We start from the raw sequence: 18,548 nt of genomic DNA on the forward strand, positions 1-18,548 counted from the left end.
TTAGTATGTCCATCATCGGAGACATTTATCATTTGTGACAAGATGGATAAACCTATAGGACATTATATGATGTGAAAGAAGCCAGGCACAGAAATGCAAATACCATGTGATCTCCAAGCTATGAAGCTGACCTTATAGACACTGAGAATAGAACTGGGGTCACAGCGGTGGGGACAGCAAGAAGTTGGTCAGTAGTGACGAAGTTAACAGGAGGAAGTGCTGGTGGTCCTGTCACAGAGAATGTGTCCCTGGAGAAGGGTCCAGGGGAGTTCCTGGAGAGAAGGGGAAGCTTGACTCAGGACCAGGGGGTCCTTGGCTTATGTGATGGAAAAGAATTTCAACACATGTTCGTCAGAGGAATGGACAGAGGTTTACTTAGGAAAGTAGATACACAGTCAAGGGAGAATGTGGGCAATGTCAAGGGAGATGCCTATGGGGTAAAGCAAGGACACGTGTTTAAGGGAGAATGCAATGCAGACCTTCTCCAGAGGGTGAGACAGCGACCTCCTGGTCTGGGGTGTTATATTTAAAGAGTGGCAGTAGTTAGGAGCTGAAATAGAGGTGTAGCCAGGGTGGAGTTACAAAATTCCACGCAGGTTGTTTACAACATTTGAAAATTACTCATATTACTTTTTGGCAGGCAAGGGCATGGGCCAAGGGCATGGGTCAAAGACGTGGGTCAAGGGTGTGGGTTAAGGCCATGGACTGGGTTACTCAAGCTTGTTTTGCATTTCCAAGGTTCTTGGGGGCATTCCTCCATTCCAACAGCTGATGGGTGCTTCTCTTTTGAAACCCAGTCTCTCTCTTTCTGTATCCCCAAATTCCCATCTCAATCTACTATACAGGAGGGCAACTCCAGTTAACAGTGCTCTACTATATATTTCCAAAAACTAGAAGAGAGGATTTCAAAGGTTTCACTACAAAGAAACAAAGCCAGTTTTTGATGGAGAGCAGAACTGAGTCAGTTGGAGACACTGGGTTTGGGTGATTGATGTCCACTGAGCTGCTGCATCAAGCCGCGCCTGAGACCAGCCAGGGGAGGGGAGTGAGTGTGTGTTCATGTGCTTGTGTGATCCTCGCTAATTCTTGGGCAGGAACAGGGGGCCAGGGACCCTGTGGTGTCACTTCTAGGCACTGGAAGGGGGACTGCCCTTGGTCCCTGATTTCCCAGCCACTCATTAAAGGTGGGTGCGCCCTCCCCTCCTAGGACAAAGGGCATTAGTGGAACCCACACAAGGCCTCATCCACATGCAGGCTGGTGCTTGGCAGGAAAAGGGGAGGGCAGGTGTGTGTGTGTGTGTGTGTGTGTGTGTGTGTGTCTACTGAGCTTGTGTCTTTGGGGGAGGGAGGAGAGGGAATGAGAGGACCTTGGGGTGTCTCAGGATGCTGCCAACCCAGAACACTGAAGGAGGATGTCCAGGGTTGAGGGGTCAAAGGTGGACACTGAGCTGCTCACCCACCCCAAGGAACTCAGACCACTAATCCTCTACAGGCAGGCTGTGACACATTCCAGATCAAACTGAACCTGACATCCACCTGCTGGATCTGTTAACAGACACTACTAGCTGCCATCAGGCCCTAGGGCATGGCTAGGGCTGTGGGTCTTGCCACCCGTTAGGACTCCTGACTTCCTGCACAAGCACACTGCAATGGCGGAGAAACAGACTTGAAGTGGAACTGGATTGCCTCTGCTCCCAGGCTGCCTCAGTTTCTACCTCCACAGAACAGAGATAATAATACCTGCCCCAAAGGGCTGTTGGACAGATTAAAAGGGAAAATCCACTCGAAGTGTTAAATGACACCTAGTAAGTGCTCAATAAATGTGCGCCATGTCTCTAGTCTTTGTTTCCCAGACGACTCCCTTGGCCTTTGGAACAGAGAAAACGCCAGGTTTGCACCAGCCAGGTCCCTGAGTGTCTTTCCAAGCGCCTGGGGAAGCCCAGTGGAGAGGAAGGAGGGTAAGGACTAGGACCCAGGGGAAGTCTATAGGTGGAGGGCGGGAACAGGGCCCTGGGGTTGGAGTTCGGGAAGTATTTTGGAGAAATTCTCTGCAGGCCTGGATCGTAGGCTGGGGAACCTGCCGGCTCTGCTGGGAGGAGAAGAAAGACAGGGCTGGCAGCTTCAAGGCCAGTCTTAAATGTGGGGGGCCTCCGGGCAGCCGCAGGGCGTTTCTTTAGGGTGGCCGCTTTCCCGCAGCGGCCCAGGACGCAGGTGACCCTGTGCGGGCACCCGCTGGTGTCCCCTCTCCTCTCGCCAGCACCTCGGTCTGCAGGCGGGGCTGCCATCCCGCCGACCTTGCTGGCGCCTCCGCCCCCAGCTCCGCGTGCCCTTCAGGTGGTGGCGCTCCCATCAGGTTGAGGCTGGCTTCCAGCGGGCAGTCGGCCAGACCCCGGGCCGCCGCCGCGCGCACCCGGCGTCCAGGGCGGGGAGGGCAGAGGCGGGCCACCCTGGCCTCCCAAGGCCCGCCGACTCGACTCTGCCCCGCGGGCCTGAGTGCTGTCTGCGCAGGGTGGCCCCACCGCCAGGGGTCCACACCGCCAGCCGGGTCCACATCCGCTCCCGCCGGTCGCCAGCCCTAACTCTAAGGCCCCCACCCGTGCGACGACGCCACCATCCCTGGCTTTGGGCACACTGATCCCCCAGTTGGCGCCAGTCGCTGCGCAGCGCAGACTCCGCCTGGCTCCCCGGCCGCCTGCGGAGCGCGGAGCCGTCCAGCTCCACGGGAGGACCCCCGGGGCTGTTTCCCGCTGCCCTTTCCCGCTGACCTCGGAGGAGCAGCCGCGAGGCTCACAGCGGCAGGGCCAGGCCTGCTTCCTGCTCGCAGGGACCTGGGCCTCGCCAGCTCCTGGGGTTCGCTCTGGGTACCGCCAGGGCAGCACCTAGTCCGCGCTCTCTTTTCCTCCAAAACAATAAACCTGCTTTGGAGGAACAGATTCTCTCACCTGCTTGGGGGTGGTGCGTCCCCGGTTCGGGTTTGGGGCCCCAGCACAGCGGTTTCCAGCGACGGTCCCCAGCTCACAGGCCTAGCTTCTTTCTCGGGGGCATTTTAAAGGCCAAGCTACACTGGAGGAAGAGCAGTCTGGCCTTCGGGCTTGGTCACCTCCCACTGCACCCTCCGGTGTCTTTCAGGGCCAGTTCTGGAGGGACATGGCTCCTCTGCTAGGGTTCCACGGGGCTGGCAGCAGTGGCCTAGTCCTGGCCTGTTGGCAGTTGCTGCCCCAGGGGTGACCTTCGATGACCCGGAGTGTTCGGCTCACCCGTGCATTCTGCAGGAGGCATTTCCTCTACTAGAAGGGTGGAGTGACTACCACAGTGTCATTGGGGAAGTCGGGAGGTCCCAGCAGGAACAGGTTTGATGTAGTGCTGGGACAGTGGGAGAGACCTCACTGAGAAGACAACGCTGTTGGGTTGCTGGGAAGGGCACTGAAGCCACCAGGGTTGGTGAGCATGAGGAGGAGGCGCCAGAACTCTGGGGGGAGTTCAGGCTTTGCAGGCAGCTGGAGGCACCCAGGGCCCTGGCAGTGGGAGCCCAAGGACGTGAGGATGCTGGTAGGTGGGCAGAGGGTCCACTCTGGTCCCATAGGACCAGATGTTTTCTAACAACGTTATGAAAGAAGAAAAAACATATTAATCAGCCATTATGAGACTTCTTTTGATGTTTCTAGTTTTCAGTCCAGGTGTATGTCTGTTCCACACAACCAAAAAATAAAGAAAATCCAGAGTTAAAAGATGTAGCAGGGGTGGTATTCATATTTTCTCTTTACAAGAAGACTCATTAGAGCTTCCTTTAGAGACATGTAAGAAATTCAGAGGTGCACACTTCGCATAGAAGTTACTAGGGAAACTGAAACAATATAAAGTGAGTTTCTTTCATTTCTTTATGACACTGAGGGGACATTTAGCTAACCCAGAAGACATCTGCAGAAAAAGGCAATCTTGATTTTTAACTAGAAGAGGGAATCCTGAAATCCAAGACTATTAGTTTGGTGTTATTATCTGTTAGTACCAGAAAAGCTTCGTATCCACACCAGGATTCTGCTTGATTATAATGGGCTGCACATCCTACACATGCCTAATCCCATCATCACTTGAAAAAATATCATAAACCAAAACAGTGTTTAATACACCCAGGGAGTTTCATAGCTTAGGCTAGCCTTTCTTAAACATGCTTGGAAAACTCATATTAACCTACAGGTGGGCATATTGACAGAGTGTCCTAACTGCAGTATTGCTCAATCAACACAACTTGAAGCTTGGTTTCTACTGAATGTGGATTGTTTTTTGCACCATCATAAAAAATAAAAAAAAAATCCTAAATTGAACCATTTTAAGATGGGAATGGTCTGTGATTAAGTCTGGTCTTAAATTTGGAAATGTAGAGAATAAAAATGGCCATCATAATAGGTTAGCCTGCAGCAAAGCAAATAAAGTTCATACTGACAAGTATAATCAGAAAAATAATACTATAAATTTTATTTTCCAAAATTTTTAAAACAAGGGAAGCTTTAAAAAATGTCATATGGAATTGCGATGTAAAAACCAAAACTGCAATTTATGTTGTAATTCCAAATATATAAATGAAATTGATAGAAAGTCAATCTCACATATTTAAAATCTGGTATGGAACATTGAGTGAGTTGCTTTTGGCTATATCTTTATCTTTCCCCCCATTTTTAAGTTGCAAAATATATATAACACAATTTACCATCTTATCCATTTTTAAGCACACTGTACCATTAATGGTATTAAATACAATCAGATTATTGTGCAACCATCACCACTGTCTATTTCCAGGACTTGAAAACTGAAACTCCACACCCATCTGCTCCCTCCCTCCATTTCCCGGCAACCCCTGTCTGCGTTCTCTCTGCTAACTCATGTAAGTGGGATCATATGATATTTGTTCTTCTGTGTCTTATTTCATTTTGCCTAAGGTCCTCAAGGTTCATCTGTGTCATAGCATGCGTCAGAATTTCCTTCCTTTTGAAAGCTGGATCATGTAACACACACATGCTTTATTTTGCACATCTGTTCACCCATCTATGGACACTTGGGTTGCTCCCCTGTTTTGGTTGCTGTGAATCATGCTGTCTTGAACATGTGTACACAGCTGTGTGTGGACATCTCTATAGGAACGATGACTCTGGGCTTTCAAACAAAGTAGAGAGTAGGCTCCATCATGAACTTGGCCCCGTGTCACTGGATTTCCACAGGGTTGGAGGTGGCATGGGTGGGGTCGTGTGGAAGGAGGTAGGGTCGGGGAGCTGCTGAAGTGCCTCTCTGGAGATGGTGATTCTTAGGTGAATAGAAGGCCAGCAGGTGAGCCTTGCTCAAGAACAAACCTCAGGCTGAGCACCGGCATGTCAGAGTGACTGTGAAAGCTGAAAGCTACAAAGGCACCAGTGCCCAGCTCTAGACCCCTGCAGCAGTCTTCTGAGGGGGGACCTGGCGTCTGTGCACTGTCGAGCCTCTGTAGGTGCTTCTGATTTGACAGCCTAGGGCTGGGGACAGCACGGGCTGGGGACAGCACAGCCTGGGACCATGGAAGGAAAAGTCAATGTGCCTCTTTCCTCCTCTGGGAAGGTAAATGTCCAGAGGGGCTGTTTTGATTTGTAAAACTCTGTGAATCCATAGGAGGCAAGACAGCCTTCGTGTTGCCCTTGAACAAGGGAGAAGTGAGATGTTCTTCCCACCAGCCATGAACAGGCCCTGTGCACCGGGCAGTCACCCAGTGGGAAGTGGCTTGTGAACCGTCCTGTCAGAATTCCCAAGAGCACCAGATGGAAGGAGCTTTGCAGAAGCAGGTGGGAGGTGGACAAGGTCACTTTTGTGGTGATCACAGAGGTAGGCGAGGAGCTGGGACAGAGACCTGCACCTGCCCCCAGGGTTCTTTGAGGACCTGTGCACCTCGTAGGACCTATGGGTTCAGTGACACTGCTGGAGAGTCCCACACATCCATTCTTAACTGGATTTGTGACATCCTAACTGATGGAGCTCGTTTGCTTGTATATTAAAAATGACCTTGAAGGCAGGCTGTGATCTCCATTCTTTGGGATTTTATAGACCAGTAAATGTCAAATAAAACTTTTGGGATTGACATATGGTTACCAGCTTTTATATGAAGTAAGGACAATAAAAATTCTAAAAACTATGCTCTCCTATCACCATTTCATAAGGAGGGTTGTTTTAACATCAGAAGGAAGGATACCTTGAGTCTGGAAACTCCACCCCTGAATTTGGAAGAACAACTCTGTATTGCTTGTGGCTTCCTCCTTCTCTGTAGACACAAGGAAAGTGTATCGCCAACTTGTCTCTGAGGACTGAGGCTCCTCTGCCTTGAATATTTTAGGACAGCTGTACCAATTGCAGATGTTATCAATTTCCTTGAAGAAGTGGTCTCAGGGATTTTAAGGGAACACCGAGGAATTCAAAGGCTGAAGTGTCTGTACCCTGCCTCAGTTTCCACTGTTCAGAGCTGTGTGGTAAATGCTGGCTGCCAGAAACCATCATTGCTTTCAAAAGAAGTAAAAAAGACAGACTGTGGCAAACAGAATCATGGAAACTTGGAGTTGGAAGGTTCCTTAGCCATGATCTCATCCATCCCTGTGGTTTTCACACTAGCCTCCTGCTCCTCAGAGCCCAGCAGTGCTGCTGGCACTGCAGAGCTGACTTGAATTGTTTTAATCACAGAGCTTCTGATAAAGTTCATTTGCTTAAAAAAAAAAAAAGCTGAATACCAACAATTTAATTCATCTCTAATTTAGTGGAAAGACGAAGATTGAAAGCAGCACATTTTCCTGAGGCCACCCATTCAGCTGGTGACACACACAGTGGGTAGGGCTGGAGGACTCCTGCGGTTGAGCCTTCGGTCTTAAGCGTCCCCACAAAGGTCCCCGTGGCAAAGGCTTGCTCCCCAAGGTGCTGCTGAGAAGTCGTGGGGTCTTTCGGAGGTAAGACTCAGTGGGAGGTCTTTAGGTCACTGGGAATGCACCCTTGAAGGGGACTGTGGGCCTCAATCCCCTCCTCTTTTTTCCCCTTCCTGGTCCTGAGGTGTCTGCCTGCTCCACCATGTTGAGGGCAATATTTTGCTCCAGGGCACACCTGGCCATTCAGTGCCTTGAGAAAAGATTCTGCTTTTCTTTTTTTTTTTTTTTCCCACTTCTGAGCAACAGCTCCCCATCCCTGGAACTCCCAAGGCCCTTTTCCTAACAGTGATGTCTGAGTACAACCTGGTTCACTCTGCTTTCTGGATGGACACTGCCTCCTAATGCAGCTGGCAAGTATAACGGAGTCCCTGCCTCCCCCGGGCTCCTGCCTGCCCCGGGCCCCTGCCTGCCCCGGGCCCCTGTCTGCCCCGGGCCGGGCCTGATGCTGGGGCTCTGCACACGTGATTCTTTATAGACAGGACCTCTTTGCTTTTACCAGTAGTTGTGCCTGACCTCTGGGGCTCAAGCTCCCAGCTCAGAACACAGTGGCGGAAGGAATGTTCCAAAACAAGTAAATTCAACAAGGAGCCCTTTTCAGGTTGGGTATAAGCCATTTAAATTCAATTCCACAAAATGGCCCAGCTTCAAATAAAATCACATATTTATTCATTTCTTCCTTTTTAAATAAATAAAAGCACTATGCAAAACTTTATTTATATTTATTAAATCCTAATAGTTTTATAAAAAGTTGAGTGTTGGTATCTAGCAATCCTATTACTTTAGCATCCTATCTCATATAACCATCCAACATTTACCTTTGATTTCAAGCATTTATAAAATTAGCATTTTAACACAATACCATACATTCAGTACTAATTTCATCTGAAACAATCATTAAATAATTATTAAATAATAGAACATGATACCAAGGGAAAAGGAAAGCACTTAACGATTTTCCAGACGCTTGTAAGAAAGAAACACATCAGGGTATCCCTCCTGATGTGGGGGCATGATTTGACCTATGACTAAAAGGCACTTGGGAGAGTGAATTGGTTTTTCAAACTGAAAGGATATTTGTGTTGATTGATATTCTTGAAAGATTCAAACCCTGAATCTTTCATGTTAGGAAATGAATGTACACCAGGGAAAGTGACTTATCTAAAGTTACAGAAGGTCTTCTGATAACAAATCTAGAATCTTTTTCATTTCATAATGTTTATACTATAATATAATCATATTTTTTGAAAGATCAAGCCAGATATGAGCTGGGAACAGTGGTGCATGCTTGTAATCCCTGCAACTTGGAAGGCTAAGGCAGGAGGACTGAAAATTTGAGGCCAAACTCAGCAATTCAGCAAGATCCTGTCTCAAAACAAACAAACAAACAAACAAACAAACAAACAGAACTGGGGACATGGCTTGGTGGTAGAGAGGCCCTGTGTTCAGTCCCCAGTGCCCAAATCAAAACTAAAGCCAAAAGATCAAGTCACATATCAAGGAAAGCAAATCACGACATCTGAAACTAACAGACCCTAAAATAAGAATTTAATAAAAACATAAGCCGACCACTGTGTTGGGACAGTATCATCAGTGTGGACACAGTGCTGATCACACCGACAGCGGCAGCTCGCTGGTGTACTGATTCATTCACACACTTGTGTGTCACTCTCTCTGAGTGTTGGCTGTGTTCTCTGTATCACTGGAGTTCAATGTTTTCCACAGAAACTTCTCATTGGGTTTCCAGAGGGAAGTTTCCTGCCCTTCCTTCCTTTTGCAGTGTACGGCAAGGGGTGCTTTGGCACACAGGGTCTCTATAACTGCTACGTCGGTGAGTTTACTGAGACTGTCCTCATTCTGCTCATTCAAGATGTCCCAGAAGTCTTTTGGTCTCTGTTTTGCTTTTTCCATGGGCCTTGAAAGAACCTTCTTTGGCAGTCGTGTGGGACCGTTCCCGTGACTTTTAAAGAGGTCATCGAGAATAGAGGTGTCACCAAGCAAGCCTTCCACAGAAGCATTTCCGAACTCTGGATTTTCTACCTTTTTGTCTTCTGACTTGCAAAGGGGTCTGTTTCTTGAGATGCCCGTCCCTGTGAGGTCCTTTGGGACTTGCTTGGTATTTTCCAGCTGCTTCTCCTGTGCCTCTGACTTGCCCTTGGGAGAGCGGGAGGCCGCCGGGTCTCTGGAGGCTCGCCCATCGTCCCCACTGTCAATCTCGTGAGCAGAGCTAATAGGTGATTTTGCAGTTTCTGAATCACTGGAAAGTGCCTCTTCCTGACACGCACCGTCACTCTGAAACTTAACTGATTTGCCTTTAGATGCTTTTGGACTGCAAATTTGAGAAATTTGGTTGGTACAATCTCTAAAGGACAAACTTTTAGAATGTGATGGTTTTCTTTTTATAAAAGAGTTTCTTTCTTTACATTTATTTCTGGTACTCTCTCCTTCCTTGTGGGCAGATTTGATGAATTCTGAAGCAGAATCCACAAAAAATTCTTTCACCTCCGGATGCTGAGAAGCATAAAAGTCTCTTAGCATTCTCTGTCGTTCTTCTGAAGTGGCGTTAGTTATATGTATAGCGAATTCCTTTACAGAAGACAGGTTAAAGAAAGAAGCCATTTCTTCAAATTGTTTTCTAAAGATTGAATGAAGAAAATCAGTGGTTATTTTCATTATATTTTATTTTTAGAAAAATCATCATCAATGATAGGAAATGTAGAGGCAAAGTTATGTAATTTTGTTCCGTTAGTTTATGTCTGCTTAATTCCACACAAGAATGCATTTTATCATGGCCTCTTTCCTTATGCTACTAGGAAAATTATGTTAGCCCATGAAATCACCAGCTTTCTTAAGTTATTCTGATTTATGCTATCAGGTATTTTCTGGGAATTATGGGATTCCAGCTGGCTACTCCTCCAGTGAGCCAATTTATGACTGACATGAGAATCATAATGTATATTTGAAAATCTATATTGTATTAAAATCCATGAAATAATATTGTCAAAGGGTTTCAGTGAACAGAAAGAAAATTCTGAAGAATTAAGAAAGAAATATTTTTCTTTTTCTCTCCTTTACCCTTTTTCTACAAATACAGCATAGAAATTTTATAAGATTTTTTCGATGAGCCTAAAAGGAAAGTTGTAAACTGTTAAGCCTTGATTCTTTTTTTCTCAATTGGTCCACTTTTAGTATAGACAGCTTGAGAGGTGAGATATTATTTGAAGAAGTTGCAGTTTTAGTATAGGATATTAATAATAAACACTGTTACATGAATGGATGAGGAGGCGGGCCTTCTGGAACCCTGGTGAGATGGAGGCAGAGGAATGACATGGCCACCTGGCCCATAGACTACTCCTCTCCATTGGTGAGCATGCTATGAACTGAGTTCCCCCCAAATTATGCTGGAGCCCCAACACTCCATCTGGCAGTAGTTAGGGTCAGGGCCTCTAGGGAATCAGTGGTCATGAGGTTGTAAGGGTGGGGCTCCAATCTGGCAGCATTAGTGTCCTCATGAGAAGAGAGGCCACAGAGCTGGCCCAGGGCCTTCTTACAGGTTCCAGCTTTCACTGCCCTTGAAGTAATGGGATGTTATTGTTCTGTTTGTTCATAGTTCCCGCTCCACCCCTCCCTCCTGCCACGGGAGAACACAGTGAGAAGGAGGCCATCTGCAAAGTAGAAAGAAGACCCCCATCAAAGACTGAATTGGCTAATGCCCTGATCTTGGACTTCCTGAGTCTGGAACTCTGAGGATAAATCTCTGTTGTTACGTTATCCATTATGGTAGCTCAAGAAGAAGACAGAGGGTACTGATTGCTGATATTGAATTTATGTTTGTAAATACTTCTTTAAAAAAAGCCAAAGATAGTGTTGTAGCACATAATTAAAATCCCAAAGTTTTAGGATTTTTACTTGTATTTTATACAGTAGCTCTTTTAAAAACCCATTTATTCATTCCACAAATATTTATAGAGCCCTATTATGTGCTAAGTACTACACACCAGTGAACAAAACTCCTTAAGGAGTTTATAGTCTTAACTGGGGAGGACAAATGCAGGAAAGTCAAACTACAAGAGGGCAGAGATACCAAGTACAGAGCCCAATTGGCACCCACAGCAGAGGCACCCACGCCAGGGATTACTGGTGGGCAAGCTGGGGGTGGGGTTCTCTGCTGTCATCTCAGGTCAGGTGAAGATGAGTGAGGAAGCTTGCTGGGAAGAGGGGACACACACAGGTTCACTTCCAAGGGGACAAGGTGCATGGAGGGACAGGAGAAACTGCAAAGAGACAGCTGACAATCATAAAGGGGCAACAGCCAAGGTGAGAAGACTGAATTTATGTGATGCAAACAGAGAGTTCTTAGGATAAAATAATGATTTCTTTTTAGTGTACATAAGTAAGTAGGAGCTTTTATGTCATGTTATTATTATTTTTTTACCAGCCATTCTGGGCTACATAAAGTGTGTGTTTCCTTGGGCTTTAGTGGCACTCCATAGCGCGTGCTTGCTTCTTCCTTTTGTGACTTCAGATGAGCACTGTGGCTTCTAGTACTTACTAGAGTGTCTTATTAAATGTTCCAAATCCAGACACACACACACCTGACCACCAGCGACTCTCATCTCAGACACAATACTAACTTACCCACATGTGCGTGCTCCCACACTTTTTTCTTAGAAATTGCCAATGTTCTTTTTGGAAAGCGAGCATGTTCTTAAAAGGTTCCAGTTTTTAGTTCAAATGAGGTAATATGATATTATTTTGTTTATTAATCATCTCCAAATCCATTTTTGTGACCTTTCTAACAAATATTTGTGCTTGCAAAGAGTTAGCGATTGGCAGGGTTGCAAGCTGATGTCTTTTATTTACCCAAGACTTGGTAGTGTCTTGGCAGCTGCCAAAGAAACTTCACCTCTGCTGGGCTGAAACCATGACCTCACCCGTGACCCTGTGGTCTGTCACCTCTGGGAGGACAGCTGTTTCAAACCCTGTTTAGCCTGAGTAGTCTGCAAGAAAAGTATGCCACATAGTTGCCCCTAACAGGAAAAGTAATGATTATCATTCATTTTATTTTTGCCTTTTAACTTGATTTCCTAATTCTAGGTCTTCAAAAGAACTTTCTCCAAGAATTTAAGGTAGTACAACCAGGGGCAAAAGCTAGTCACTTTGCAAGCAAAAATCACTAAGCCTGAGTAAACTACCATAAACCACTTGGGGAAAGAGGAAAAAGGGAAACCAAAGATAGGTATCATTCAGCAAGGGCATGAAGAGTAGTTCTATATCATGGAGAAAACTCCACAGCCTCTCCCCTTTCCCTGAGGAGGCAGGGAGCAGCACAACTGGAGTCACCTTGTCTCTGCCTAGGCTTTCTGAAGGAATGGCAAGCTGAACCTCACTCAGATGATCACGTGGTTGCTGAGGCTCAGAGCCTTAATGACTGACCAGGATGACTGGTGGGGACCAGGGGAATCAGACCCTGGCACTCTAATATTAGACAATCCTCACCCCTATACTTAGCAAGAGGCATCAGGTACAGTTGCACATGCCTGTAATCCTAGTGGCTTGGGAGGCTGAGGCAGGAGGATCACAAGTTTAAGGTCAGCCTCAGCAACTTAGCAAGGTCATGCCCCAAAATAAAAAAAATAAAAAGAGCCGGGGATGTAGCTCAGTGGGAAAGTGCCCCTGGAGTCAATCTTCTATCTATCTATCTATCTGAAAGAAGAAAAAAGGAGGCAAAACTAATTGTTACACTTTTATAAAAAATACACACTGCCCAAGGGAATAAAGGCACCTGTATTCCTTAAAGACTGATGAGATGTCCATGGGCAGCCTCAGAAACATAATTGCCCAGAGTGGAAGACCCTGCAAAAGTCCTGGGAACCAATGTTTGCGCAGGCAGGGACATGCTTGCCCGTCTGCACAACAGCAGGCAGCTCTCGAGAGCCACCACCCCAGCTTCCCAAGGAGCTGAGGGACCAGTCTTTCCAGGGCAGCCTGAAGACCAGTTCCCTGGGAGGTGCACCCCCCAACCCCCGCCAGGGAAGCATTTTGAACCCACAGAGCCAGCATCATTTTCCCACTGTCCCAGGGCCACCAGGGCCAGCCCCGTAAGCCTCCTTTGGCCTTTGCTTCCTGCTGAACACTCCAGATCCTGGATTGACGCAGCCTCCTGCTCCACCCTCTGTTATCAGTATCCATAACATCAGTGTCCATGTGGCCTTGCCACCCAAAACCCGGCCCACCCATTTCGTCACTGACCTCCAAAGACTTATCTCAGTTCATGTCAGCTTGCTTCCAGGGTCCTATCTGCCACTGTCATCACCACCAGTTGCACAACCTCCAGGGCCTGGAACGCAATCATCTTATGCTCCCGCTCAGCTGCTCCCTGGCCCAGGACAGCAGTGCTGTCGAGAACTCCTGGCCTCACTGAGCCCTCCAGACCACCGCTCACTCCCACTGGCTCGCTCTCCTCCTCTGTTCAGCTTAGATTCATTTTGTAATCATTCTTTTACAAACAGCCTTCAGCTTTCTTGACTCTCCCCCCTCACTCTAGCCCCTGGTAAGACCTGGCCATCTCTCTGTTCTGTGCCTGCAACAGAGCAACTGGAGCTCGTTGGACAAAATCTGCAGGAATGGATGGATGGTTGTACAAACTCACTCTCAAATGGGGACTCACATCGCCCAGGAATTCCAGTCCAGCTAAGCTTGATTTCCTGTTCTGTAATTTATTTGTTACTTTGTTCCCTCTGAATATGGCTTTAATTGCAGATTCACTGAGAAAATCCATCATGTCTGTGTCCATGATGGTCCCTTCTTTTTCAGTGCCTCTCCAAGGCCAGCTGTGGCCACTGGTCTGGACACTGCCTCTCCAGGGTGTCATTCCTGTCCTCACCTCTCTGCAAGGTCCACTCCCCATGAGTCTTCTCCCTCAACACACCCTATGTAGTTCAATTATCTTCCAACTTCAAAACACCTCACCCTGGTCCCCATGGTACCCTCCGGCTACTGCGCCTTTCCATATCCAAACACAAAGAGCTGTCCAGGGCCTGCCGGCTCCCTGCTAGCACCCCTCACCCTGGCATCCACCCACGGATTCTCTCGGACTGCCCATGCCAAGTGGCAAAGAGCTCTGTTGGCAGCTACCGAGGGCACTTTCTGCTCCACCCCAGGCTGCAGCATAAGATGAAGTGAACGCTCCCTACTTCAAACCCCCGGGGCCTCAGGCCCTGCCCTGCCTCTGCCCCAGCCCACGCTGCTATTGTTGCTCCAGGAGGACGGGCCGCTCCACGCTGTCGGGGCTTCCCCTCCTTCCCATCTCTGCTCCCTGGCTGCTTGCACAATGCTGTGGGTCCAAAACCATTTACAATCTATATGCTCCTGATGCCCTGATTTACAACTCAAACCCCCAACCCCAGAGTGGCATATTCACTGCCTGTGTGACATTTCCATAGAATATCAAACTTCATATGAGTGAAAAAGAACTGATTTTTTGTTTTTCACTCCAAACTTGTTTCTCTCCCAGTTTTTCTCACTCAGAAAATCTACTCTGTGGCTTAAGAGAGGAAGTTAGGGGCAATCCTGTTTTCTTTTCTCCCCAAATCAGTCCATCACCAAAGGGAACTATCCATTTGGCTCTATTGCCATGGCAACCACTTTGGTGCATTCATTAGTGTGGCTCCTTATCGTCCCCATCCCTCCCACTGTCTCCCCACATCCACTTCCCCCTCCCACACCGAAGCTGAAGCCACCCTTTAAACACATGGAGCAGGCCCCACTCTTCTTCCACAGGTCTCCAATGCATCGCAACAAAGTCCAAGTCCTTCCCACAGGCTCCAGCCCTGCCTGTCTCATCCTCATCTCATGGGCTGTTGGCTTTATTTTTCAGGAGTCTGACACTGTCCCTGAACACCCAGCTGCTCTCAGGGATACTCCTAATCAGGTTCTGGGCATGGTCATCTGTCAGGTTTCAGTGCAAAAGAAATAATAATAATTATATCATTAGCAAGAATGATGACCTGTATGGAGAGGTCTTCCTGACTGCTCACTATAGAGCAGCGTCCACCCTGCCATGCATCTCAGTTCCCCGGTCAAGGCAGTCCATTTCTTTCCTATAACACCACTTTATAACGACTCACTTATGTGCTTTTTTACTTTTTAAAACCTTAAGGTTCAACGTCAGCTCCTTTCCTACCACATTGTGAGCTCTATGCCCGTCTTTCCCTCTGTATGTTCAGCACAATGCCTGGTCATGTATTAGGTGCCTAATAAATAGATGATGAATGAATGAAAAAGTATACTTAAGAGCTCATTTTTTTTATATACAATGATTTCATTTTTAAAAAACCAATTTAGGGATTAGCCCTTTAAAAACATCTAAAATATTTGAAGTTTATTTTTTAAAGTATGCAAATTCAGATTTTTCTGAAACATTTATGTCAAGTATGGTTATAATTTAATTTGTATATTTTATTAAGGATCCATATTTCTTTTGATAATTGTTGCTAAAGTTCCATGTTATCACATGTGACATACCTGCGGATTCCTTTTGGTGTTTCTCCAATTATGAAGGTCGTCTGGTCTGTACGGTAGACTTTTTTCTTCTTCTGACTTACAGAGTGTGAAACGCACAGGGGAGAGAAAACGGGTCCTTCACTTGGTGGCTGGTCTGTCCTCGTGTGTGTCAGTGTAGCTGGGTTCGCTTTTTCTTCATATGTCTGGAAAAAGGGAAGGAACGAAAGGTTGGTTTTGGTCAAAGAAGGAAGATGTATTACTTTCCCCCAATATGCTCTTTTTAATGAAGTACACATTCTCCATCTGAAATTATTGTCAGAAGATGTCAATCTAGACCTTTAAAAAGATGAAATGGGGAAAACAGAACTATTTCTATTGCTGAGACTGGACATACTGATACACATGTTGAGAGCTACTGTCCCAAATAAAGGTACCAATTAATGACTATATAAATGATGGAATAAAAATGGGTACTCTTAAAATATTTAAGTTCAGTACATTTGAGTGGTGATTTTTCTCAAAATTATTGAGTAGTCTTTGTTACTTAATTTTACAAAGTAGCCAAACTTATAAAAAGGAACAATTTCATGTGACGAATAAATCATTTTCATCAATCCTAGTTTTCAAACTCTGCTGGATTGCAAGAATATCTAGTGATTTCAAGAGGCTACTACAGTTTGTAAACTATAGATAGAATCAAACATTTTAGACTATGGGCTGCTTGTTAAATGTAAATTGTTAGCAAGAGTAGGTTAAAAAATAATTTTAAACAGTATGGTTCCAGTTTTCTTGACAATTGTGAATAGGTGGAAAGCCCCGTTCCATTCCCCAAAGAGAAATACTGGATACAGTTCCACAACAATTACAAAAATAAAATTATATTTGAGCTCAAAAATAAGAAAGTTTCTAGGTGTGAACAACAAAGAAGTGACACAGTGGTGAGTGAGAGCTGACACTAAGCAACTCACAGGGCAGAACCTCATCCACAGGTATAAAGGGCAGAGGGAAGATGGAAATGATTCAACTCCCTGCATTAAAAAATGAAGAAACAAACAAAAAACACAGGAGGTATGAGGAGAATATCTGATTTTCAAAGGAAAGCCTAAACTAGGACACAGCATAGACACAAGCCACCTTTTTCCTCTAGACAGAGTTATTGCAGAAAAAAATGAAATGCCCAGCTGATGACATTGTGGAGTCTGATTTTGCACCACCTGGGTAGTATGGAAAACTCAATCTGAAAACCAACATAAAAAAGATTGGCTAAGAACCAGGGAAAACTACAGATCTAAATGAGGGGTGACTACAAAAACATACCATAGAAAGACTTCCATAATCCAGAGAATGGTTATGATTCCAATGGGGGTAAAAAGAGTCAGGATAAAAATTATAAAGAACATATGAAACCCAACACCATGAACATTGTCAGATGCAACAAAGATGAGAGCTCATACCTGAGGAATTGTAAATAAAGCAATGTGAATGAGACTTTAAATTTTCACCAGGTCTAGAAAGATAAAAGAAGGAATAGAATCCACTAGCAAGAATGAGGCATTGTATAGACAGATTTGGGAAAGAACTAAATGCAAACTTAAAAAAGAGAGAGAGAAAGAAATATAGTTCTGAAATAAAAAATAGAAAGAGACTCAATACATTGGATAAGTAGTAGAATAAACATCCTTATAATAGTTGCCTAACTGAAAAAATAAAATTACTCAGAATGCAATATAGGAATTTAAAAGGAAGAAAAGGAGGGAAATTAAGAGTCAGAAGACATACCAAAACTTCTAAAATGATAGAAGGAAAGACCAGAGAAAATGGAAGAGATTATGTTAATGAGATAATAGTTGAAAATTAAAGAAGGCATGAATCTTCAAACTGAGAAAAGAAAGAGAATCCCTATTGGCAAAAATTAGTCTGTATTTTGGTGGATTACATTTAGAGGGAATATCTTAAAAATTCCCATAGAGAAAAATCAAGGTATCTGCACAGAAGTGACAAACTAACATCAGATTCTTCATTAATATTCCCACTGCCAGATGATAATGGGATAATACCTTTAACACGCAGAGAGAAAAAAACTGTCAACTTGGAATTCTATACCTAGTTAAACTATCATTTTCAAGCATACAAAGACCACCAGAGTTTAATCGACACAGATTCTTGCTAATGATATTATTATTATTATTTCTTTTGGTAGGGTTTCTATTGGATTGAAGTGGTACACATTCAAAGAATATAGAAAGGAAATGTTTTTTAATTCCTCAAGTATTCACTAAATACTCACTATGTTTTTGCCACCATGCTATGCATTTGAGCTATAGAGATGTGAGTATATTTACATCCACAAGAAGGTCCTACCCTTAAGGAGTTTAAATGTTCAGCCTATTTTAAAAAATATATGGCATATTTAGCTTTTTTCTTTTAGACATTTACCTGTTTAACTTATATTCAAGTTCATTTTATTGACCAAAAGACAAAACATGGTATGTTCTTTAGTAGCAATCCATTTCTAATGAAAATAAATTGACATCTTTACAAGTTTTGTGACTCAGATGGATAAACACAAAATGACAGCTGACCAGCTTGAGCCAGGGCTTTGCAGTAATCAGTAGTATTAAAGATACTTTCCTTAAAGACTTAATTTTTTTGCAAAATTGTACCTTAAAACATTATTAATAAAGAGAAAAAATGTAGAATCATTAAGAATAAGTTTAAAAGAGATTTGATGCATTATTTCCATCAAAAATCAGATGAACATTCAACATTCTAAAGGTTGATAACCTTAGATGATCCCCAGAAATAACTTTCCATTATTTTAAGAAGAGATGGAACACTTATCTGAAAGTAAAGCGAGTTAACAGAAAGAGAAGGCTAACAGGAACACTCCCTTCCTCATATCCTGTAAATTCCTGGGGCCTTGGAGAAATCATGCCAGGCAATGGCAATTCTCGATTATTTACATGATCACACTGGATATTGCTGACTATGGCAGCAGTACAAAGTTCACATTTTGTACAAACATGTTTTTTTTTCAATCACTTTTATAAATTCGTCAGAAAAATTCAGGCTTTGCAACCACAATTATCAGACAAGTGGATCTTTACATTTTGCCAAGTA

At 44.8% G+C, this 18,548-nt stretch overlaps 1 protein-coding gene across 2 annotated transcripts in view; it reads right to left on the reverse strand.

Moving 5' to 3' along the window:
* Nucleotides 1–7,618: 7,618 nt before the first annotated feature.
* Nucleotides 7,619–18,548, reverse strand: part of ERCC6L2 (ERCC excision repair 6 like 2) — a 120,591-nt gene continuing 109,661 nt past the window's right edge. For both annotated transcript variants that reach the window (XM_081262900.1, XM_081262901.1), the window contains 2 exons: nucleotides 15,450–15,631; nucleotides 7,619–9,558 (listed from right to left, as the gene is read on the reverse strand). In XM_081262900.1, coding sequence (XP_081119026.1) covers nucleotides 8,589–9,558; nucleotides 15,450–15,631 — 1,152 coding nt within the window. In that variant the 3' untranslated portion in view covers nucleotides 7,619–8,588. The remainder of the gene's footprint in view (nucleotides 9,559–15,449; nucleotides 15,632–18,548) is intronic.

The sequence above is a fragment of the Spermophilus citellus genome (assembly GCF_964194105.1).
Source record: "Spermophilus citellus genome assembly, chromosome: 12".
Classification (NCBI taxonomy): Eukaryota; Metazoa; Chordata; class Mammalia; order Rodentia; family Sciuridae; genus Spermophilus; species Spermophilus citellus.